The sequence below is a fragment of the Sturnira hondurensis genome, unplaced genomic scaffold (genome assembly GCF_014824575.4).
Source record: "Sturnira hondurensis isolate 20B ecotype Veracruz unplaced genomic scaffold, ASM1482457v3 Scaffold0021143, whole genome shotgun sequence".
Classification (NCBI taxonomy): Eukaryota; Metazoa; Chordata; class Mammalia; order Chiroptera; family Phyllostomidae; genus Sturnira; species Sturnira hondurensis.
This window is the reverse complement of record NW_028093774.1, coordinates 4,865,168-4,889,673: the sequence shown is the minus strand read 5'-3', so window position 1 is coordinate 4,889,673 and position 24,506 is coordinate 4,865,168. Positions and strand designations below refer to the sequence as shown.

The following is a 24,506-nucleotide window of genomic DNA, read 5'->3' as shown; positions in this document are numbered from 1 at the left end:
GTGTGTTGGAGTCGGCTCCCAAGAAAACTGCCAAGGACCCTGCTGCCAACGGGCAAAGTCTCACTCAGTGTCCGCCGATGCCCGAGGCTGAGGGAAACTCCAAGATGCCCAAACGGGTGTGGTTTTCTTTTTGACTTGTATTTTGCCTTTTTAAAAGAGTTTTCAACTTGTTTTTCAGTTACAGTGGGCATATACTATCGCAGGGATACAGTATATACCACGGTATCGTGATCAGACACTGTTATGTCTTACCAAGTGATGCCCCCCATTAGTGTGGTGGTCTTCTGGCACCGTGCCTGGTCACTGCACTCTCCCTGACTATGTTCCCTGTGCCAAATGTGTTCTAAGGGCATGTTGGCCACTGTGCCCTTCTTGGCGGGGGTCACATCACAGGCCTCCCCACCTGTTAGCAAGGTAAGGAGGGAGTCATCTCTTGCCAGCTCCGAAGAACAAAACAGCTTTCCTCCCAACACCACAGCCTGCCTCCCCCGTCTGGAAGACTCACTCTCGGCAGGCCCTCCGATGACATCATCGGAGCAGAGGTTACATAAGTGGAGGCCACCCCGTTTCTGAGCGCTTCCCAGAAGAGAAAACACCCCCAGAGACAGCTCTCGCCCGTCAGAGAGCCCACTGGCTGGCCAGGCGAGCGCTTTCGTTTTCTTCCTGAGTAAGTAAATGACCACCTTTCTTTTCTTCTACGAGACTAAAACATAAGAGGGGGCCCGTGTCTCTAAGAAAGAGAGAAAATAATCTTTCTTTTATAACTAAATATTGTCAGAATTTGTGTGTGTTTAAATGTAATTCTAAGTGTAAAAAACCTGCAGCTTTCTCTAAGTGTGTGTGTTTTTAACATAATTCTAAGTCAGTGGAAAAGCTGCGTGTTCTGTGCCTACTTGGGTTTTGGTTGCTTTCCCAGAAGGCTGGGGGCTGGGCCGGGGGGCGGCGGGGAGTTGGGAACAGCTTGTGGAGGTTGCAGCTGGGTCAGACAGAGTACACGGAGCCCGAGCACAGCCCCTCAGGACCCCATAGTCACCCCTGACAAATTCTGATGACTAAAAATCAGGTTGGTCTCCCCAGGATCGCTTACAAGATTTTGTAAGGCCGACAATTGGTCATTGGTGGGGTTATTATTTCAGGCTTGAAAATGGTGCGTTATTATGTGGCTGGGTGGACATTCTTTACCATCTGTGTCCGTACCCCAAAGGCCTTTGACCGTTACCTTATTGTGGGCCTGGGGATCAATGAGAAGAAAGCCCAGCTGTCTTCCAAGGGCCACGTGCCAATGTTTAAAATGTGCAGAACTTGTAAAGTGTCTCATGGAAATTCCAGAAGTGTCGTTTCTAGTAGACTTGCTCAATGTCGCCCCTGAGATTTTCAAATAGGATCATATATTACTAGTAACAATAATAGCTACTATTTGCTGAACACCTACAATGTGCCAGGCACATATCAGAGCTAAAACAGAACTAGCAAAGGGAGATCCCCTCTCTCTGGCTAACTTTGCATGAACACAGGCAGGAGCTGTGCTTACAAACGAGCCCAGCTGGAGCAGACATGCTGTGACCTCAGGGGCCAGGGACTCAGCGGGCTCCTGTGGGGCAGTGTCTGCTGAACTGATGGCACTGGGGCTGAAGCCAGACGTCTGCTGGCACAGGCAGCAGTCCCTGATGCCCAGGGCAGGGGCGAGCTCTGCCCCCTGTGTGAGTTTCCTGTGGCCGCTATAACAAACAAGCACGAACTTAGTGGCTGAAAACAACACAAAGTCATTATCGTACAGCTCTGCAGGTCAGAAGTTCAAAATCAGTCACTTCGGGCTACAGTCAAGGTGTCGGCAGGGCTGCGCTCCTTCTGAGGGTCAGGGGAGAACCGCTCCTTGCTCTTCCCAGCTTCTCCAGGCTGCCCGCGGTCCTTGGCTCCTGGCCCCGTCCCCGTCTTCAAAGCCTGCTGTTCAGTATCCTCTGATTTCTCTCCCACTCTGGCCCTCCCGCCATCCTCTGTCAGTCATAAATGAAGTCACTTTCACTTGGGATTGCATTAAGTTCATCTCCTGAATAAACTCATCTCCCCATCTCAAAATCCTTAGCTTCGTAACACTTGCAGAGACCCTTTTGCCTTGTAAGGCAACAACGTATTCATGAGTCCCAGGGACTAGGATGTAGACATCTCTGGGGCCCTGACCCAGCCAACCCTTCAGCCCCAAGGCCAGCCCTTTGGTCTGGTGATGCCTGAACAGCTCCTGCCTCCCACTGACCCTGGGGTCTCTTAGGAGGACACAGAGCCAGGCCCCTTCCACTGTCCACCAAGAGCCATCCTTGCCTGCCCAGGCAAGCACACTTCAGAGGGGACGTGCGTCCCCTCCCCGCATGTTCAGAGATGCAGCCTCCGTTACGAGTCCTCCGCCCTTTCTGGTGGCTCCTTCTTAAACTCCTGGTGGTTGCAGCTCCGAGGCTGGAGACAAAGGGGAATCCCAAGCGCCAGGCCCTCTGGAGCCCAGCCTTCCGGAGGCCAGTTCCTTAGTGTTCTCGTGCGCCGGGGACCAGGGCAGGGGAGGGGGCTCAGGGCACTTTCCACCCTCGTGGGCGGTCCACATGGAGGAGACCTCGCTCCTGCTCGGAGGGCCCGGGACACTTGGTCATCGCTGTTATCACTACTGTGGCCAGTGCCACTACTGATGAGGTGGCAGCTATTATCATTAAGCCTGGATTTGGCGGTTTGCAGCCTGCGGGGGGGTTGTATGCACATGCGCTCATTTAAGCCTCACCGCCCTGCTTTGCAATAGCGACCATCATTCCCACCTCGCCACTGAGGAAGCTGAGCCTCAGAGAAGTCACTGGACCTGCCCAGAATCACACAGATGGGTGGCCCCAGGACCAAAGCCCCGGTCCCCTGCCTCCAGGCCCATTCTCTTTGTAGTCGCAGCAGGGTGTATAAGAGAGACATGGACCCTGAATTGGGCCAGGAAACAGAGCTGACCTCATGCAAACTTGATGAAGTCGTTTCTTCGTCTTCGCCTCAGTCTGCTCCTCTGTATGTATGATGGGTGTAAAGGTCTCACCCTTCCTCCTGGGCATGTTGTCAGGCTCAGTTACCGAAAGCCCAGCACAGTCCTGGGCCCTCAGCATGTCACAGGTGTGGCCCGGGGTCAGATCTGGGCGCCAGGGCCTCGCCCTCAGCCTCGGCGTGGCGGAAGGTTGGGGCAGAGACACAGAGGCCCCCGGGCTTCCCTTGGCTCCGAGGGCGGCCCAGGAAGGGGCGGCACGGAGCCCCGTGGCAGCCTCGGGAAGCGGCTCGGACGACCGAGTGCAGAACGAAGGGGCTTCTGGCGGCCCGCTTCGCACCTGAGAAGGCGGGTGTGGGGGGCGTGTGTGTTCCCCGTGGCTGCCCCGTCCATCCCCACAGACTGAGGGCCTTTAAGCAACAGTTGGGACTTCCGGCCAAGATGGAGGCGTGGACACACTGTGCCTCCTCACACAACCAAAAGAAGGACAACAATTTAAAAACAAAAAACAACCAGAACCAACAGAAACATGAACTGTATGGAGGTCCAACAACCAAGGAGTTAAAGCAAACACACTCATCCAGACAAGTAGGAGGGTCGGAGCCGGGCAGCCGGGCAGAGAGGACTTGTGGTAAAGCAGCAGCAGGCGGACCCATCAAGGGGGCGGATTGCGACCGGGAGGCCCATGTTCACATGCAGATAAACCCGGAGAAACAACTGGGGAGCGGGACAGAGTGCACAACCCAGGGCCCCAGCGCAGGAAGTAAAACCTCAAACCACCAATTTAAAATACCAGTGGGGGTGGAGGCAGAGGCAGCAGGAGAGACTCCCAGCCTCACAGAGAGTTCGCTGGAGAGACCCACAGGGTCCTAGAACACACACAAGCCCATCTACCTGAGAATCAGCACCAGAGGGGCCCAGTTTGCTTGGGGGAAACAGTGGAAGGGACTGAGGTCCAATAGAGAGTGGAGCAAGCACCATTGTTTCCTCTCCGACCCCTGCCCCACGTACAGCATCATAACACAGCCACTGGGTTGCCCCGCCCTGGTGAAAACCTAAGGCTCTGCCCCTCACCATGTAACAGGTGTGTCAAGACAAAAAAAATGGCCCAAACAAAAGAACAAATCAGCCCTGGCTGGTGTAGCTCAGTGGATTGAGCGCAGGCCTGCGAACCAGGCGATCGCAGTTCGATTCCCAGCCAGGGCACATGCCTGGGTTGCAGGCCAGTTCCCGGTTCCTGGCAGGGGACACATGAGAGGCAACCATACATTGATATTTCTCTCTCTCTCTCTCTCCTTCCCTTCCCCTCTAAAGATAAATAAATAAAATCTCTTTTAAAAAAAGAACAGATCAAAGCTCCAGAAAAAATACAACTAAGTGACAAACAGGTAGCCAACCTATCATCAGATGCACAGTTCAAAATACTGGTGATCAGGATACTCACAGAATTGGTTGAATTTGTTCACAAATTAGATGAAAAAATGAAGGCTATGTTAAGTGAAATAAAGGAAAATGTACAGGAAACCAGTAGTGATGGGAAGGAAACTGGGACTCAAATCAACCATTTGGAGCAGAAGGAAGAAAGAATATCCAACCAGAAAAGAATGAAGAAACAAGAATTCAAAAAAATGAGGAGAGGTTTAGGAACTTCCAGGACATCTTTAAACGTTCCAACATCCGAATTATAGGGGTACCAGAAGGGGAAGAGGAAGAGCAGTGAGTGGAAAACATATTTGAACAATTAATAAAGGAGAACTTCCCCAGTCTGGCAAAGGAAATAGACTTCCAGGAAGCCCAGGAAGCTCAGAGAGCCCCAAAGAATTTGGACCCAAGAAGGAACACACCAAGGCACATCATCATTACATTAGCCAAGATTAAAATGAAGGAGAGAATCCTAGAAGCAGCAAGGGATAAGGGGACAGTCACCTACAAAGGAGTGCCCATCAGACTGTCAGCTGATTTCTCAAAAGAGACCTTACAGGCAAGAAGAGACTGGAAAGAAGTATTCCAAGTCATGAAAGGCAGGGACCTACATCCAAGATTGCTCTATCCAGCAAAGCTTTCATTTATAACAGAAGGGCAGATAAAGTACTTTCCAAATATGGTCAAGTTCAAGGAGTTCATTATCACCAAGCCCTTATTATATGAAATGCCAAAGGGATTTATCTAAAAAAAGAAGATAAAAAATATGAACAGTAAAATGACAGCTAACTCACAATTATTAACAACCACACTTAAAACAAAAACAAAAGCAAATAATAGAACAGGAACAGAACCATGGAAATGGAGATCACATAGAGGGTTAGCAACAGGGGAGTGGGAGGAGGAGAAGGGGGGAGAAGGTACAGAGAATAAGTAGCATAGACGGTAGGTAGGAAATAGACAGGGGAGGGTAAGAATAGTATAGGAAATGGAGAAGCCAAAGAACTTATATGTACAACCCATGGCATAAACTAAAGGGGGAGAATGTGGGTCGGAGGGGGTATGCAGGGCAGAGGGGGGTGAAGGGGGAAAAATGAGACAACTGTAATAGCATAATCAATAAAATATATTTAAAAACAATAAGTTGGTTATATTATATTTAATAGAGTCACTAAGTAGTTCTAATCAAAATTTTTCAAAAAAATTGTCTTTAAATATATATACATCAAATATATATATATACACATATATACACACAGATATATTAAAGCAAAATAAAACCTTTTCTTTTTGTTAATTAATTGGACATTGAAAATGCCACCAGCGAGTACCTGTGCCTGGCACATGTCTGTGAACCATAATTAGCTTCTTAGGCTCGTACCCGACTATGACACAGTGTGGGCACTTTCCCAAACAGTGTCTTCATCTTTCAGTGTGGTTTTATTATTTTGAATTGTTCTGCATAATTGCTGAAATCCTTTTCTTCCAATTTTACAGTGAATAAGTTTAAATGAATGCCTTTGATTGATTCTTTTCTTGGACCAGAGTATATTTAATTAAGAAATGTTCCCTCCACACGTGCTGAGGTACCGGGTAAGCTCTGAGCAGGTTCTGACCAAAAGTTCTCAAGGCCGGTGCTTTGCATACAGGGTTCTGCAAAGGTGTCGGCCCAGACAATGTCACTGGCACTGCCTTAGTTCAGAGTTTCTGTCTTCACAAATATATTTCCCAGATTAAACTCTGTAAGTAAGCTGTAGCTATTCATCATTTTTTAATGCTTTGTCCAGTTTAGATGCTGCGGATCACTGACTTCCTCGATTTTATCCTTTTTTCTGTATACAATAGGAATTTATCCCCCTGAAAAAATTCTTCCTACAAGTTGAGATATTCCAAAGCTCATCATAGAATTTTATTACAGGATTTTTAAATTAAATCTTGTGTGCTATTTGAGCTCTCATCACTTAATTTGCTCATTATGTCCCTTGCTCTTTTAGCAAAAAAAAAAAATTTAAAAGCTTCATTATTTTTCACATAAAAGCTTCATTTTCAATTACTGTAAGTTGCTAAAAGCTTTAAAAGTTGATCTTCTGGTGCTACATTGATTGAATAACTTGATTAAAGATTTATAATTGATTTGGATCAAAACTCACCTATTTAGAGGTCTGCTTTAACAAGCAATTTAATGACGTTTTAGGGCACCTACACCAGTGTTCCCTAAAACCGACTGGTGACGGGTAGCCGACAAAGGAAAGACGTTGAAGCTGTGTTTTTTCAAACTCACCGTTGACTCCATCACAAAAGGTTTTGTAGTTCAGTAACTATGTTTTAAAGTTTTATAAACCTGGTCAACTGCAACCTCCATTTCAGTTGGTAGAAATCAAAACTTATTTATGTGCAATTACAAATTGCGTAAACCTGTTCCAAGTCTGTCTGTGTTTGTTCCATCCATCTCTTAGTTTAAACTTTTAAAAAAGATTTTATTTATTTTTAGAGAATGGAAAGAAGTGAGAAAGAGAGGGAGAGAAACATCAGTGTGTGGTTGCCTCTCATGTGTCCCCCACTGTGGACCCGGCCTGCAACCCAGGCATGTGCCCTGACTGGGAAGCAAACCAGTGACCCCTTGGTTCACAGGCCAGTGCTCAATTCACTGAGCCACACCAGCCAGGGCCCATCTGTCTCTTATTTTAGTAAGAACAGTATTGTTATTATAACCCTGTGCCAACCCAAACGTCTGTGTATCACCATCACAAAATACAGCAACTTCATCTCCAGTGTGAATAATTTTAACCAACTTTAGAATGCCATTCGCCAGAATGAACTTGGGAAATTTTGCTATGACTCCACGCACTGGATGAAAGAAGTGGATCATGGTCGGAACGGACGGATTTTCGGAATTCGAAGAATGTGAGGACGCGGGTGTGAAAGTGGTGCAGTTCAGGGTGTGTGCGTGTCTCCCACATGCGCACGTGTGAGCGTTTGGTCAGCATTTCTGCGGTCACATGTGCGTAAGCTGAGTTGCGACCAAAAGGAGCTGAACTAACTTAACCCGCAGTCAAGTGGTCAAGGTGAACAGTCACGCTTTACAGAGTGACTTACAACGGCTTCCGCGGCGCCTCTGTGGGTACAGTTGCCGTCTTAGGGCGCACTCTTTCCAAACTACTAGCGTCTGCAGGAGCAGCCTGAGTCTGGTTTCTGGGGGTCAGTGAGATTGCCACGGCCCCTAGTGGCACAGACATCAACAAACATCCTGTGCAAGTTCCACGTGCATCCTCGACATAGAGAAACACAAGCTCAGTGCTTAGGCGAGTTTTCGTTAAACCACCCGTTGGCAGTTGCATTCAGTCCTGGGGCTTCACAGACCAGCCGTGAGATTCCAGCTCCCAACTGTAGGCCGTTCTCTGGATCTGGCCTCTGAAAACCTCCCTGTCTGGTTTACCAGGCACCCACTGGACATCCCCACTAGGTGTCCAGCAGACAGCTCAGCCTCGATGTGTCCAAATGAACTCCTGATCTCTTCCCACTCCAAAGAAGAAGGAAACCTCTGCGTCCTCACTCCGCATCATCTCCATTTCCGTTGATGAACTTTGTATCTCCAGGGGCTCAGGCCAAAAATCTTCTCTCTCACAACCAATATTCAATAGAAAATGATGGTGGTACACACCACCTTCACACTAGATCTAGAATCTAATCCCAACTCCCATCTCTCCTGCTAACGTATCTGCTCAGGAGGCATGTCCTTCTTGCCTCCCTCCAGGTCTGCATCCCTGTGTGGATGGTGGGCACCTTCAGGCTGGGACTGCCCTGTCCTGCTGCCCGCACCTCCAGCACCCGGCCAAGTACCGGCACAAAGCAGATGCTCATTAAGCGTTTGTTGGACTGTTAGTAATAATACCACGGTTATTAATAAGACTGATAGCCACCTTCCGCTGAGTGCTTCCTCTATGCCAGGCAACTATGCCAAGCAGGATCCAATTAGCTTCGATTTTCAAAAAGAACAGTGAAAGTCAGTGGGTCTAAGGGGCCCACACCAAGTGGGTGATGGGGGGGGGTGCAGTGCCAGGATTTGGACTCGGTTTCAAAGCTCTGGTCCTGCCCTTCACGGAGGAGTTGGCAAACTTTTCCTCTAAGGGAGCAGATGGTAAACGTCCTCAGTTTCGCAGGCCTCACAGTCCCTGTCACAACCACTCAGCCCTCTGTTGTGACACACAAGTAGCTGAGGACAGTATGTCCATGAATAGGTGTGGCTGTGGCCATGAGACTTCATTTTCCAAAACCTGGGCTGACCAGATGGAGCCCAAGAGCCGTGCTTGGTGTGCCCCCTTGTCAGTTCGCTCCATGCTGTTTGTTGCAGGTCACTGTGGATGGCACCCCAGTCCTTCCTGGAGTTCCCGCCCTCCAACCAGAGCTGGCTCACGCCGCCCAACGCCACGTCCTGCGATGAAGCTTGGGAAGCCTGGGACCTGCTGCAGGGCACGTTGCCAACGTTCATCGTGGCCGTCTGCCTCTGCGGCCTACTGGGAAACCTCCTAGTGCTATCTGTCTTCCTCCTGCCCCGGCGGCGTCTGAATGCAGCAGAAATCTACCTGGCCAACCTGGCGGCGTCGGACCTGGTGTTTGTCCTGGGCTTGCCCTTCTGGGCCGAGAACATCTGGAACCAATTCAACTGGCCCTTCGGGGCTGTGCTCTGCCGCATCGTCAATGGTGTGATCAAGGCCAACCTGTTCATCAGCATCTTCCTGGTGGTGGCCATCAGCCAGGACCGCTACTGCATGCTGGTGCACCCCATGGCTAGCCGGAGGCGGCGGCGGCGGTGGCTGGCCCGGGTCACCTGCGGGCTCATCTGGGTCTTGGGGGGTCTCCTGAGTATCCCCACATTCCTGCTCCGCTCCGTCGAGGTCGTCCCAGAACTGAACGTCTCGGCCTGCGTGCTGCTGCTGCCCCACAAGGCCTGGCACTTCGTGAGGATGGTGGAGCTGAATGTGCTGGGTTTCCTCCTACCGCTGGCTGCCATCGTCTTCTTCAACTACCACATCCTGGCCTCCGTGCGAGGGCGGGCAGAGGTCAGGAGAACGAGCAGCGGGAGCCCCACGGAAGGCAAGACCACAGCCCTCATCCTCACGCTCGTGGCCGCCTTCCTGGTCTGCTGGGCCCCCTACCACTTCTTCGCCTTCCTGGAACTTCTGTTCCAGATGCGGGCCATCCAGGGCTGCTTTTGGGACCATCTCACCGACTTGGGCCTGCAGTGGTCCAACTTCCTCGCTTTCGTCCACAGCTGCCTGAACCCAGTGATCTATGTCTTTGTGGGTCAGCTTTTCAGGACCAAGGTCTGGGAACTTTGCAAACAATGCAGCACAAGGCGTCTTTCGGCCACGTCCTCGTCACACAGGAAAGCAATCTTCCAGCGTTTCTGGCGGAATGAAAACAGCCACGGGGAGCCAAGAGGCTTGGCTTCCTGATCAATTATTTCTGATGTCATAAATACTGTTGTAGTGTGTGGACACTGGCCCCCAAGACAACCAGTCCCCGCAGGCCCTGGAAGCTGCGGATGTTTTAATGGCAGCGGGGACTTCACAGATGCAACTAAACAAAGGCTCTCAGATGGGGAGGTGGTCCTGGATTATTGGGGTGGCCCGATGTCATCCCAAAGGACCTTATAAAAGGGAAGCAGATCTGTCAGTCAGAGAAGGCAATGTCACAACAGAGGCAAGAGGTTGGGGTAACGCAAAAAGGGGCCACGAGCCAGGGCCTTATGACGCCTCTGGAGGCAGGAAAAGACAAGGGCATGGATGCTCCCTGGAGCCCCTAGAAGGACCCAGCCCTGCTGACATCCCAGCGCCAGCCCAGTGAGACTGACTTTGGATGTCTGGCCTCCAGAAACACAAGACAATAAATCTGTGCTGTTTGAAAGTCACCAAGTTTGTGCTAATTTGTTCCAGCAGCAGGAAACTGACACGAGATTCCAGTAAGGATCTCTAGTTGCCCAACCGAAATTTTCTAGGCTAACTGCTAGGAACACAGAGATGACAGAGACAGACAGCCCATCTGTGGGACCTTACATGGAGGGAAAAGATGATGTAAAGAAGAGAATGAGCACTCACTGGAGCATACCGCAGAGCCGTGCCTTGAGCATTCAGGGGGAGAGGGGTGGGTTTCTTCTGGGGCTGTCAGTGAGGATGTTGTATAGGGAGGGAGCCATGGCCTGACTTTTACAAAGGGCGGCTCTGGATACGTGGAGAGAGGGAGGCAGGCCTGGTGGAGGCATGACTGTGACACTCAGGTAGAAAAGCATGGGCTATGGGAAGAACGTTTACTGAGCTCAGTGCATCAGCGTTCTTGCTACCAGGGACCCAGTGGCAAACCTCAAAGTCTGCTTTCGAGGGGCTCTTGGCAACAAGGACAGTGACTGGGAGAGTGTCACCATCAGGGTGAGAGGGGCTCTGAGGACACAGAGAAGGGGTGCCAGGGCCAAGTGCCTGGCAGGTGTCCCAGAGGAGGAGACATGCACCCCCGAAAGGGGTGTTCCCGGTAGAAGAAACGAACTAGCCCCGGAGGCAGGGGGTTCATGGTTTCAGAGGGAGAAGGATGTAGGTGGGTGAAGTACGCGGGGTTTGAGGTAGGAGGGGAATGTTGGGGGGGGGGTGCTCTGGAGGCTCTGGGAGCCCGGCTGAGGCTAGAAGGCATGAACTTGGTGCATGGATTGCTCGATTCACAGTGATGGCCCTTGGGCTGCACTTACAGGGGCACAGCATCTAAAGTGAGGGAGGTGACGTCCCACTTACCTTAGCATTGCACAGGGGACACAGGAGCATTGCGTCCAGCCTCTGGCTGACTCAGAAGGGCTTTCCCAGACCAGTGGCTGCCGTTCGAGGGCGTTGCAGGTACCGGTGAGACTATGGGGAACAGCTGACGGAGGGGAGGAAGTGACCGTAAGGAGGCGAGGGAAGCAGGATGATCCTGATGGGGTTCAAACAACAGGTGCAGTGGGAGCATCCAGGTGGTGACAGGAGAGAGAGGGGAGGTTGTGGCCCTCGAGGAAGAACATCTGTTTGGGGCACTCCAAGGTGGAGCCATCCCAGGAGATGACAAGGACCCAGCGTGGCCGTGGCATCGGTGGTTCAGACAGAGGGAAGGAGAAGGCCCCTGGAGACGAGACAGTTAAGGGATGAAGGGTGAAGGATGGGTTTCCACGGGGTCCTGAAGGCAGGCCGGACGCCAGGAGGCCCCGGGCAGCAGAGAGCTGGCAGGGTGCGGGGCCAGTGTCTAGGGAATGGTGGGGGGCGGGGCGGGGGGCAGCCTGTACTGCTGCGTGGGAGGGGCCAGTCCTCATGGGACAGCAGGGAAGACCCCATTCACTGGAGAGAGAGAAAGGCGGCCGGCGTCCCTGGAGCCTGCCGATGGGGTCTGAGAGGCCGGCAGGGGCCAGGCCACCAGGCCCTCAGTGACAGCTCTCTGGGCAGTGCTCCAGCCCCACTGGTTTCCTGGAGAGCAGAGTGGTTCAGGTGGCCTGGATTTAGGTCAACAAGCGGGATCCAGCCTGCGCACATGTTTAACTTGGACCTCCTGGTGTTTGAAGGAATGTCTTTGAGTTGGTTATCAGTATTTAAATTCCACACCAGAGTTCAGATTTCAGGCTTCCCTTGAACATCTGGAAGCTCTGGCAACACTGAGTCTGCATTCATTCCTTCATTCATTCAGCTGATATTTACTTTGTTGTAGGTGCTGAGAACACAGTGCCTTGGTCCCCTTGGAGTTGACCCCCTGGGGCTCCCCCAGGGCACCGGTTATTTGGTGCTGAGTGGTTGTGCCCCTGCCAACAGGACAGGCACCAATTCCTTGGCCACAGCCCCGCCCCCCCCCCCCCCCCGGGCAGTGACCGGAGTCAGCCGGCTTGCTTGTCTCCAACACTAGTGCTATCTCAGAGCCCCTGGGGAAGAAATCCAGTGGGCAGTGACGCTGTGGCAGTGGCCAGAGCAGGCGGGAAGGTGGGGCAAGAAGAGAACCAGAAAGGGACAGCGATGCTGTCTCTGCTCTGCCCTGCGGGAACTGACCCGAATACGCCCTCTGTCCTCTTCCCCAGCCCCTGCATGCAACACCCTGCCTTATAAAAATCCTCTTGAGGCATTGCAAAAAGTTCCAATTCTAGAAGCATGCACTGGCCGAGAAATCGGAACACAGCTCGGAGGCCTGTCGTTCAACAGCAGGTTGTCGGCTGGATCTTGGATGAGCCAGATCTCCGATGTGTAAAGCGCAGCACTGTTTATGGAAGCGCAGTGCACAGCCCCATGGCAAGAGAGGAGTCGGCTCACCCCCACAGTGAGGGCTCCGTTGCCCTGCCCTGGGGAAGGTCAGTTACCCGTGTGCAGGGGGAGAAGTTCCTGCTCTGGTTAAAAGGATCCGTGATGGGCGACAAAGTGCTACTTCATGTTCCCATGGATCCGGGGATGTGCTCACCTGGAGGATGCCCCACCTGGGTCCAGGCCTGAGCCCCACCTCCTAGACCTGACGCCTGGATCAGAGGGAGGTGGGCAAAGTCTTCCCCGACCCAGGCTCCTGCACCCACGTGGGCTCCCCTTTTCCCTCTGAGATGGGAAACTTCTCTGATCCACTCCCAGCTTGGAGCCCATCATGGGAGCTCACAGCGGCCTGCCTCCTCCTCCACACGCCTCCCCCACCCACCCCAGGCACAAGTAGCACTGAGCCCCCCGAGGCCCCGTGGGGAGACTCCCGGATGAGCAATGGACACAGGCAGCTTCTTGTTCACCAGGGGTGAGTCACGGGCGAAGTGAGAAATAGCGGGGAGTCTCCTTGTTTGAGCTAGAAGGGGCTTGAAAGGCCATCAAGAGACATGCGTGTGGGCCTGGTGCAACCTGTATGGAACCTGAAAATTGCATCACCACCAATTTCCGGGTGGTGCTGCCGTCCCCTACTCATGCCAGAGGCTACCACTCGGGGAAACTGAGGGAAGAGCACCAGGGGTCTCTGCAAATCCAATAAGAAAATTTTAAAAAGAAAACACCACCCAGGTGAACCCCTGCATTCTACAGAGATGGAAAATGAGGCCCAGGGATGGGCAGAGACTTGACAGGCAGAGATGGTCAGCCAGTGAGCTGGACCCCTAGTCAAACCCACGGCTCTGTCCAAACCCAGGGGTGCTCACTAGGCTGTGAGGCCAGAGAAGGGGCCTGAGTGCCAGGGATGCCACCATTTGTGTCACTTTGAAGGTGGCAGGCACTCCTTGTGGCTGGGGGTGGATTCAAGGCAATGAGCAGGAAGCCACGCCTACTTCCCAAGCGCTCTGGGGGACAGAGAAGTATCCCATGGGTTGGTCAGGGCTCAGCAAGTGTGATGGAGAATACACTTCAGGGTGTTAGTTGACAGGGCGCTTGTGTGCTCTGGATGCCCAAACACCTGCTGGCTCTCAGGCTACATTAATAGGAGCACAGCATCTAAAATGGGGGAGGTGATATTCCACCTAGCTCAGCAGGGCATGGGGTGCCATGATGAATAGTGTGTCCAGCTCTCAGCTGATTGAGAAGAAAGGTGAAGAAACCAGTATCACACCCTCGGGGACACACTCAGGGCCGGAGAGGGCTTATCTGACCAAGACTTGTGGGGAGACAGGAACAAATGTACTTTGTGCGACCCCAGTAGGACCAGAGAGAAAAAAAGTCCCAGGAAACACACCCGGCTTAACTTGAGGAAGAGCTTTCTGATAGGCAGAGCTGTCCCATGAGAGAACGCCATACCATATGACAGTTGTCCCAGGATAAAGCTTGGAAAACAGGGGGGTCCCGGTCACTGGGGATGTCCCGGCAAAGCTGCAGGGTGTCTTGGCAGGATGTTGGAACAGGGGTTCCAGAAGCATCTTCAGCACATCCTCCCTCGAGCCTGCTGCAAGCAAGGAGGCAGACAGGAAGAGGTGACGTCTCAGTGTGCGAGGTGCCGTCATGGGTGACAGAGTCCACTGGGAGGGGGTCAAGATGGAAGGGGATAGCAGAGGAGGTGGCCCCAAGCTGGGTCTTCAAGTCAAACAGGGCAAAGAGAGTGCCGACCACCTGCAGCCGTTGCCTGACCGAAGTTCCCAGACAGCGAAATCAAGGGCTGGAAGGATTCCGCCAAGGCTACGATGTCAATGTTCCCTGTAGGTCACGAGAGCCAGGCACACTCGGAACGGGGGGTGCCAGGCTCAGGCCTGCATGTGAGAGATCACTCCCCCAGAATGTGGATGGTGGCTTGAACAATGTGTCAGGCACCCACGTGCACGGCACACCACCCCGAAACTTAGTGGTTTAGCATGACCTCGGCTCAGAGTTCTGCGTTGGCCACTCGGGCTGGGTGTAGCTGGGCGGTTCTTCCACAGGCCCGGCCTGGGTTCTCTCATGCCTCTGTGCGCTCAGTAGCCAGTCAGCTAGTGGCCCTGCTTCGGGCGGGGCGGGGCAGTGGTGGGGGGGTGGGAAGGAAGGTGCAGCAGGTGTACAGCCGACCTCAGGTGGAGTTAGGAACCACCGACAGGCTAGGTGTGATGATGGCAGACTGGGGAGCACCCCAACCCTGACCTCCCCAAACTGAGAATCAGAGTAGCTGATTCACCCACTGTTTGTGTGTCCGACATGCACCCGGTATTATCATGCCAGGCTTGGGGTGCTGGGTAAAATGAGACGTCTTCTCCCCTCCAAAGAGTTCCCAGCATGCTTTGCCCCGTCACAGGGCGACCCCGTTAGTGTGAGGTCTGGACTGGGCTAAGCTCTTCTCCTCGGTCTAGTCTTCCAGGCTTGTACCCTGGCTCCTGGAAGGGGCTCCCTGAGAACATATTGCCTTTCCGGCAGAAGTGCCTTTGTCCAGTGCTGGTGGGGGTGCTGGGAGGGCCAGAAAATTCTTCCTCCCTCTGCTGCAAGGGACATCGCTGCTGCTAGTGACAATTCCAGTTCTCCTGTCCTCTGGGAAATGGGACGACTGAACTGCCTCACACCTTTGAGTCTAAGAGCGGCCTTCTCACTCCTTCGAATGTGAGGGGACTCGAGTATCACTTCTAGAACACTGAAGGACATAGTTGTTCCTTATTTCTGCTGCTGCAGCAAACCCTGAAGCCTTGTGTCATGATGGTGGTGTCATTCAGGTGTGGACCCCCATCAGCCTGAACCCCAGTGGCTAGAAAAGCAGAGCTGGTAATGACCTGCGTTAAACATGCCGCACGAGTAAGAAACCAACCTTTGTTGTTTAAGAGTTGGGGTGTTTGTTACAGCGGCAGAGCACAGCCCATCCTGACTGACCCACCAGGTTTCCACAAGGAGGGATTGCTCCCTAAACTCGGGGTCTCTTGCCCACCTCTTCCTCTTCTCCAGGGAAGAAAAAGGACTTATCTGATTGATCAGTTCCCCCCCCCCAAAAATGACTGTGAGCCCGTGGAGGTTAGTAGTTCCTTCCTCCATTCTTACTCTTTGGGACACGCCTGTCTGCAAACTGGTCTTCCCTAGGCCAGGAGATCTGCTCAGAGTCAGCGGCCCGGCCCCAGCGGGGCACGTGGTCACACTGCCTGGCTTGTGTGAATACATCAGCCTGACTCCAGGAATCAGAAGAAGCCCAGGGCGACCACCGGCCCGAGCGACGTCACCCGACCTAGCCCTTCTCAGTAGCACAGATGACATTGTGGCCACAGCTGCTGCTGACCCCGATGGGCCTCATTTAGTTCATAGCTCTGTTGGGTCAACAGGAGTGTCCTCAAACCCCTGGTCCCGTTATTTTGCCCACCCTTTACTCCAAGGAACTCGAAACTGCAAACGTCTGTCCCTCCTTGGGCAGAAACACGAGAGCCAGACAGTGAAATACAAATCTGATTCCTGGGAGAGTTTTCACACACCCTCGGGAATACCTCAACGAGCTCGGTGCACGGTGTCTTGGCGCCATGGCCATTTGGGGTCGGGTAGCTCTTTGCTACTGTCTGGGGGCGGCAGTCCTGGGCATCGCAGGCTGTTCAGCAGCAAACTTCGTCTCCACCACTGGACGCCAGGAGCGCCCAGTCTCTCCCAGTGATGATGACCAGAGTGGCTCCAGACACGACCAAATGTCCCTTGGGAACAAAGTCACCCCCTGTCCCCAGCTGAGGACGATGTTTTAGCCGCTCTGATCCAGTTCATGCACAATGGCCTCTGGGGAAGGCTGGTGGTCTGGGGAGACTTCCTGGAGGTAGTGAGACTTCAGCCCTTGAAGGACTGAACTTAAAGGGACAGGGAGAAGCCCTGGCCCTAGGACAGCACGAGCGGAGGGCGGCCTGGGGGTGGGACACTCGGAGGTGTCGGCAGAATGGGAGGACGACACCCCACGGTGGGAATGACTGATTAGCCAAACAGAAAGTCACTCCTCACTCCGACCATCTCGGCACACGTTGCTGGCACAATAAATGTTTGCCAATATCATCACAGCAGAATTTCTCCTGGGGTCCGGATAGTGACATCAGTTTGTAGCAACTGGCCACTGTTGCTTTGGGCGCCATTCCCCGGGTGTCACAACGGCACCTCAGGCCGGCACCTGTGGCTCCCCCTCTCCCTCTCCGCCCTGTAGCCAGTGGTGGGCTGGGTGCTGGCGGGGTGGGTGGGACTGGGGACACCTGAGCCCAGGAGGGGACAGGTGAGACTCGCTCACTCATGGGGAACAAATACCGGCACCACAGGTAAACACAACACGCAACGGGAGGGGCCGACTGAGATGGGAGGAAGGCAAGTCGGAGCGGTCTTTGCCTACAACATGGCGTTTGCCCCGAGCGGGTGTTTCCACGTGCACGTCACTCTTTAAAAACATTGCATTGAATCACTGTTTATCTCGAGGACAGATGTGACTCGGCGCCTGCCCCTCCTTCAAGGCTGTGCCAGACGCCAGGGTCTCAGGGGCCTCACCCTCATCCCAGCGCCCAGTGGTAGGACCAGTGTCTACCAGAGAAGCTGAATGGGCTTCTGTTTCAGGCTCACCTTCAGATACCGGCTCGGGGAAAACACACAAAAAGATCTTTATCTGAGTATAAAGCACCTGTCTGCTATCTCAGGCCTCCAGGATTCCCTTATCAGCCTGTTGTGAAAACTCCGTCAGCAATGACTTTCACCTGGCCCAGCATCTACCGGGTGAAATTAAGCACGAAATAAAATGACAGTTTTATTTTGTTTAAGCACTATCCTTGACTAAGAGGAAGCTGCCAGAGACAAGGCTTATTAAAGGGCTGGGATAGTTAGGATTCCCCCAAAGCCTTCCCGGGTGTGTGAGGTCAGAATTTGCCCTGCCTGGGTTTTGTAGGGGGCGCGCGCCCCCTGCTGACACTAGAGAGGGATTGCTCTTTCTCCAAGCTGATTCTGCACCAGTTTTCAAAACAAGCCTTTCCATGGGTTACAAGGGATTTGTTCCAAAGCGTAAAGAACGTGTGAAAAGGCAACGATTTCTTCCTGGTGGGCATGTTGGCCCGACTTCCACAAGAGACCAAATGGCAACGGCCAAAGGGGTGTGATACATCATTGTCTCCCCTGGAGCGATCTGCCCAGCAGGTAACCCAAGCACTGAGAAACAGGTGAAGCCAAGCTAGGCAGCGGGCTCAAGGTCAGTGTCGGGGGCCGAGAGTCCGAGAAAATGCCAATTTGGCAAACAGGCCATAGAGGCCACAAAGAGGCCTTTCGCGGTGAAATCTGGTATGAAGGAGCAAGAATGCTTTTAAAGAAAATGGTAGGTCCTGAAGGGGGTGGGGGGGGAGGGAAGCAAGTAGAACTTCAGTTTAAAGTGGAATGGAGAAGAGAGGAAGGGACTTATTTGGCCTTAGAAATGTTTATTATAAATAAAAGGAGGATTCCTGACGGTGGAGCTATGACCTTGGGCAAACTAAGACTGGAGTCAAGAGGTCCCGCAGGAGAGCTCACACCCTCCTGCTCATCACTGGTTGCTCCGGGGACAAGTGTCTCAACAGAGCATCCCGGCAGGAGGAAGGAAGCTCTCTCCCGCACTCCCACCCCCAACAGTCCAGCCAGTTCGAGAGTGTCACAACGTCACGCCCCGCCAACGAAAAGCCACCCCACTCTAACTCCCAGCTTCCTCCCACTGGGCTCTGTTCCTAATGGCCCCTCCAACTGCCCCCTTTCCTGTACAAAAGAACATTTCTCTACTTTGCTCTCCAGACTGGCCTACGGTTTTGCTATAGCTCATACGTCCTGAGTTGCAATTCTCTGCTGTTCCTGAACAAACCCCATTTTTGCTGGTAAAACAACACATTTTATCTTTCAGGTCAACAACATTGATACCGATTTTAAAATAGCATGCGGTGGAGGGGGTTAACTTTTATTAAATGTTAAAAAACGTTTTTTGGAGTGATGCCCTTGAGTTCCCCATCACTCTCAAAACAACGAGCACACACCTGGGCTGACAAAACGCCCGCATCCGGGCTCTGGAAGTGCGGGCAGACTGCGTAGTGCGTGGCCGTGTCTTCTTTACACCTCGAAGGAATCGAAATAAACTGAGAGAACGCGTAGGCCTCTCCTGACAGCTGCACAAATTCTCACCGCGGACATGTGCTAGGGTGCATGTCTCTCGGCTATCCACAAACCCAAAAGACCTGCCTCCAACACCCTCTTTGGTTTTTATTTCCAAATGCTACCCCAAGATGCACCCTTCGCGTCAAATTTCCCTGGAAGCAGGCAATCCTGAACGTCGGGCTAGGACAGCCAGCCGCCCCTATGTCCCGAGGCTGCCTGGATCGGTGCCTAACGCCAGGGAAGACATGTCCAGATGCTCGTGGAAGAGGTGGTGTCTCCCAGACCAGGAACTCCAGTTCTAAAACTGCTCCAACTGGCTTCCTCGGCTTGGTGAAACGCCACCCCGTTTCTCAGAAGCAAATGAGATGATTTCCATTCCTAAGAAACAAATGGGCTGGACTAATTAGCTGCGATGTCTTCCCACTGGGTTCTGAGCTCCCCAAGAGCAAGGACATATCTTTCACACCTAGCCCAGGGCATTGCACACAGTAGGCTTTCAGGAAACAGTAACATTATCTAACACTTATGTGGTATCTACTGTGTGTCAGATACTTATCTAAGCACTCTGCAGATATTAACTCACATAATCCTCATAACAACCCTATTGTATCTCTTTTATAGAAAAGGAAGCAAGCACAGAGAGGTTAAGAAACTTCCCCAAGGTCACACAGCTAACAAGTAGTAGAGCCTGGTTTCAGCCCCAGGCAGCCTGCATCTATAATCTATATTTTTCACCAATATACCAGTGGTTCCCAAATGGGTCTGCACACTAGAGTCAGCTGGGGAGCTTCAAAAATACACCCCAGGGACTGTGATTTAATTGCTCTTGGGCATGGCCTGGGTTTTGACATTTTTAAGAGATCCTCCAGTTATTCCTGTAGGCAAATTTTGAGAGCCACTGCATTATCCTGTCCCACCTCATTACCCAGCAAATGTTTACTGGGTTTAATTTGCTCCACGTGAAACTGCTTTCAGGAACATAAACAAGCCAGGGGAAAAAATCAGTCCAAAGCCCTGGCTGGTGTAGCTCAGTGGATTGAGCGAGGGTCTGCAAACCAAGGGATTGAGGTTCAATTCCTAGTCAGGGCACATGCCTGGGTTGCGGGCCATTTCCCAGCAGGGGACTCACGAGAGGCAACCATACATTGATGTTTCTCTCCTTCCTTTCCTCTCTAAAGATAAATAAATAAAATCTTTAAAAATATATATTAAAAAAATCAGTCCAACTATGGGAGTGGCAAATTATCTTGCAGTGGGAATAATTCCAGTAGAGTCTGTGCTATGAGCATGGATGTGGAGTCAGACATTCCTGGACTCAAACTCTAAACTATGAGCTGCATCACTCTCCAACCCCCATTTCCTTCCTTCCTGGGCATGGAGCCAGACTGCATTACCCAGGTTCCCTTGAAGCTGGGTGTGATCACGTGACTGCATGCGGCTGCCAGAATGTGGAGCGAGTCTCCAGCTGCACTAAGCTGCCCTCTCTCCCGAGGCAGGTCCTAGTTTCCGGGGAGGTGGAGCCGCAGAAGGAAAGAGCCCAGGGCCGTCCATCACCATGTGGAAAACTGCCAGACACTCAGGAGCACGGACTGGATTTGATGTGAAGGAGAAGGACCTGTGTTTTTGTTATGTTGCTAGGATTTGGGGGTTTTCTGTCCTTAGTGACTGACTAGTGTTCCTGAACTGGTACATTGTGTGGCTTTGCACAGGTCACACCTACCCTAGGCCTCGGTTTGTCACCTGCAGAATGAAGATAATGGGACAAATACAAACGAGATAAAGTTTGAGGGCCGGGCAGTGTCCATTTGCCCTCCAGGTCCTCTCTCCATGGCTCTCTGCCCACGAGCCGTGGGGACAGCACACAGGTGGGCTGGACCTGTGGGAGGTTCTGGGCCCAGGCAGAAGGATGGGGATCCGAGCACTAGGGCTCCTGCAGCCCCTCTGACCACATGGCTGCACCTGAGACCACAGCTGCAGGCGGCAGCCCTCTCCTTCAGCCACAGGTTCTGTGAATCACCCTCACCCTCGTCCCTTCGGGCCTTCCAGGAGGCTTAGGCTGCTTCAGCCTCAGCACAGATGGGCTAGAGAAGGGGGTGGAGCAAGGAGCTCCTGCGGCCAAGGAGAGCGGAAAAGGCGACAAGTCACTGCTGGTTTGTGCGGCCCAGGCCCAGGACAGGCCCCAATCTGAAAGCGAGGAGCACCAAGTCTTTCATGGCCCAGAGTCAGCCCCCACGTACGTGAGGGCCCCCATTGCTGCTGTCCACCCATGCTAGTTTCTTCCTTACTCCCCCTCAGTCCCCTGTGTGGCCATGGCTTCCTACTAGGACCTTGGCTGATACCGGATGTGAATGCCCTGTGAGTGCTGAGCAAAGTAGTTATGTAGGAAATACTCAACACGTTTAATTCTCATTTTATGTATTTATATATTATTACATCTTCGATTATTGTTAAAACCAAGAAAATGTGAAACTGCCTTGCGTAAAGGACATTTCAAGTACTAATCATGTGACCGTAGGCAAACAATTCGTCGTCCTGGGCTTCATTTCCTCAATTGCAAAGGGACCACGTCAGACTGGACGACCGTGAAGATCCACCCATTCATTCATTCATTCATTCACTCCCCAACCCCCGATTCCTTAACTCTGGAACGTGCACCCTGTCCTCACAGACGGCGTCAGACAATAAACAGGGAAACCAGTACAATTCATACCCTGAGAGAAGGCCCCAGAGGCTTGTTTTAAGGGGTGTGTGCTATCGTGGAGAACGATGAGGCTGGTCAAATAAACTCGATTTTTTTAAAGCAAGTATTTCTTTTCAATGTCCCCTTTATAAGTGGAAATATTCCTCCAAACAAAACAGAGTTATCACGTGTTCATTAGGTCCCTATGATCAAACCCAGAGGTTGCACTGGCCACAAGTCTGCACCGCGGGAAGGACCCTGACTCGCACCCAAGGGGGCGGGAGCAGCAGGCGCCAACCCAGCACACCCCACGCACCCCGGGGGTGGGTGGCCGGCAGGCGTGACACACGCCGTCGGCAGTACCGGGACGGCAGGAACGCCATTTCCCAGGAACAGGGTCCGACCCAGCCCTGCCGCTCACCCCGCAAAAGGACTGCGTGTGGGGGGGCTCCCGGAACGGTTCTCGGCGAAAGACAATAGTGTTTGAAGCAAACTCCAGAGAGTAAATATTTTAATTTTCTTCAAGAGGGTTCTTAACTTCATGTTTTAAACAGTCACGGGTTACATGTCCACAAAAACACGCGTACAGCATCGGTATTCTGCAGGTAGTCACATCCGGAATCACCTTAATTAGGAGACGCAGCAACGGCGGGCAACACACACAGTGTCTGATCTCTACTCGCGGTGGGATGGAGGCGACGTCTACTGCAGGTCCGGATGGGTTCAGGTCAGGGCTGGACGTGGCGCCCCAGCAAAGCCGCAGTGAAAAGCCCCACGTGACTGGCAAGTTCCACAATGTAAGACAAATGCAACTGGCAACTGGAGGTTGCCGCTTCAGAGACACAGGTGACATGTGAGACAGCGAAGTGAACGCAGGTTTTACAGAGGAGGGCTGCTATTTCCACCACCCAGGGCATCAGAGGGGTCACTGGGTGGGACCCCAGCACGTTTGCAGCCTCCTGAAACCTCTGGCACTTCCTGCGGCGCGACACGCTTGAGAACAAGAGGCCGGCAGCCATTACGAGAGGTGAAAGTACCCAACACCTATGTTCTTAAAGACTGCTGAAACTTCGAATTAGGCACTACGGAAGCTCTCTCGAATTTCCCATCCCAAGAGACGCCTGTCATGGTGGCGCGTTAGGCTGCATTTTCCACCTCTGATTTGCAGAGAGCACAATGAAAGGTAGACCCTTGCGGTTCCCACTGGCTGACTGGCAACTGTGCACATAAAATCTATGACAGGGTCACAGTGCACGAGCCTGAAAACACGGGGATGAAAACACACTGGCATCAGAGCACTCAGTGATTCTTCCACGAAACAACTATCTTCCAGTGGACAGAAATAAGCTTTTTGTCAATAGAAACAAAGAGATCTCTTTTTTTTTCCACCTTCATTATCTATACACGGTACAAATAACCTTCCTTTATAACGTAAGACTCACAAAAGCATATGGGGTTTATCCTATTTGATAGCAATTGGTACATCCAAGTTGATGCCCTTGCAGATACAAGAGCATCACCTGGTGTTTGCTTAGTGCTTTACTTACAAGAAATGTCAAGTTCACAGTCTATCCAATGCCTTAAGTAAGTCAAGAGGAAGAGAGGGAATAAGATGGCTCAGCCTGGCACGCGAGCCCTGCCACTCTCCCCGTAATTCAGAGGAGCGTACCCAGCGCAGGTGTACGAAAACAGACACAAAGTTAAATGACTCCATTTGGGCCCAGCTTTGCACACATACAACATTGAAACGAATGCCCACAACTCACCATTAACCCTGAAACCACTTGGAGCAAGTGTCGATTCAAAGAGCTTAACTTCAACACTGCCCGCTCTCTCCGCACACGGGGCACACACAGTGCGGGGACCCAGAGGCGAGGGCACAGGGCAGGCGCCCACCACTGGACGAGCAGCCCGAGGAGCAGGCTGTCGGACTGTCCGGAACTGAGCAAAGGCAGCACACCCTTATTCACAGAGACGGTTAAAGAGCCGTTCCCTTAAAACCTGGAACTATTTTATTTTTTTACATTTATTTATTTTTAGAGAGAGGGGGAGGGAGAGAGGGAGAGAAACATAGATGTGCGAGAGGAGAGATACATCAATTGGTTGCCTCTCACGTGCCCCTAACTGGGACTTGGCCTGCAGCCCAGGCTTGTGCCCTGACCAGGAATCGAACCAGCGACCTCTCAGTTTGCAGGCTGGTGCTCAATCCACGGAGCCACAGCAGCCACGCCAGCCAGGTCATATTTCAATAGCATTTGAAACTGACACACAGCAGGAGGGATAAAACACTGGTTTTTAGTGGTTTGCCATTATAGACACACTGCAACTTGGAAAGACTTCTTTTTTTGAGGATTTTATTTATTTATTTTTAGAGAGAGGGGAAAGGAAGGAGGAAGAGGGAGAGAAACAATCAATATGTGGCTGCCTCTGCTGCACCCCCTACTGGGGACCTGGCCTACAACCCAGGCAGGTGCCCTGACTGGGAATTGAACCCACGACCCTTTGGTTCACAAGCCCGTGCTTAATTCACTGAGCCACACCAGCCAGATGATTTTCTTTCCTTAAAGCAACTTTCATTTTGTAAAAATGTTGATGTTACATGTGCTTCAATGGGAATCCCGACTGGAACCAAGTTTTAACAAAATGGAAGTCCACTGCAATGATGTGTACAAGAACCACTGTGCCCTACCTACCTTAAGGGGCAGAAGCTGAGTGGGCATTCTACATGTAAATAATAGCAGTCTGGGGACAGACAGGAGGGACTTGGGGAATCCACCCTCGTCCTGCTTAGGAGAGACATGGCCACAGCCTTGGCTGCCTCTGTGACGGAGGTGGTCTCCCCGGGGCGCAGTAACACCGTGGGGTTCTGAGCCCCGCTGCCAGCTCTGCGTCAGACTCGATTACC

At 52.3% G+C, this 24,506-nt stretch overlaps 2 protein-coding genes across 2 annotated transcripts in view; one reads left to right on the top strand and one right to left on the bottom strand.

Annotated features, from left to right (window-relative positions):
• The first annotated feature begins 593 nt into the window (after window positions 1–593).
• BDKRB1 (bradykinin receptor B1) lies at window positions 594–10,295 on the top strand. The gene is made up of 2 exons (XM_037031212.1): window positions 594–667; window positions 8,772–10,295. The coding sequence occupies exon 2, from the start codon at window positions 8,782–8,784 to the stop codon at window positions 9,874–9,876; it is 1,095 nt and encodes a 364-aa protein (XP_036887107.1). The 5' UTR covers window positions 594–667; window positions 8,772–8,781; the 3' UTR covers window positions 9,877–10,295.
• Window positions 10,296–17,288: 6,993 nt separating this feature from the next.
• The window catches only part of ATG2B (autophagy related 2B), a 72,532-nt gene continuing 65,314 nt past the window's right edge, over window positions 17,289–24,506 (bottom strand). The window contains exon 43 of the transcript XR_005064318.1: window positions 17,289–17,305. The gene's annotated coding sequence lies outside the window, so the exon portion shown is untranslated. The remainder of the gene's footprint in view (window positions 17,306–24,506) is intronic.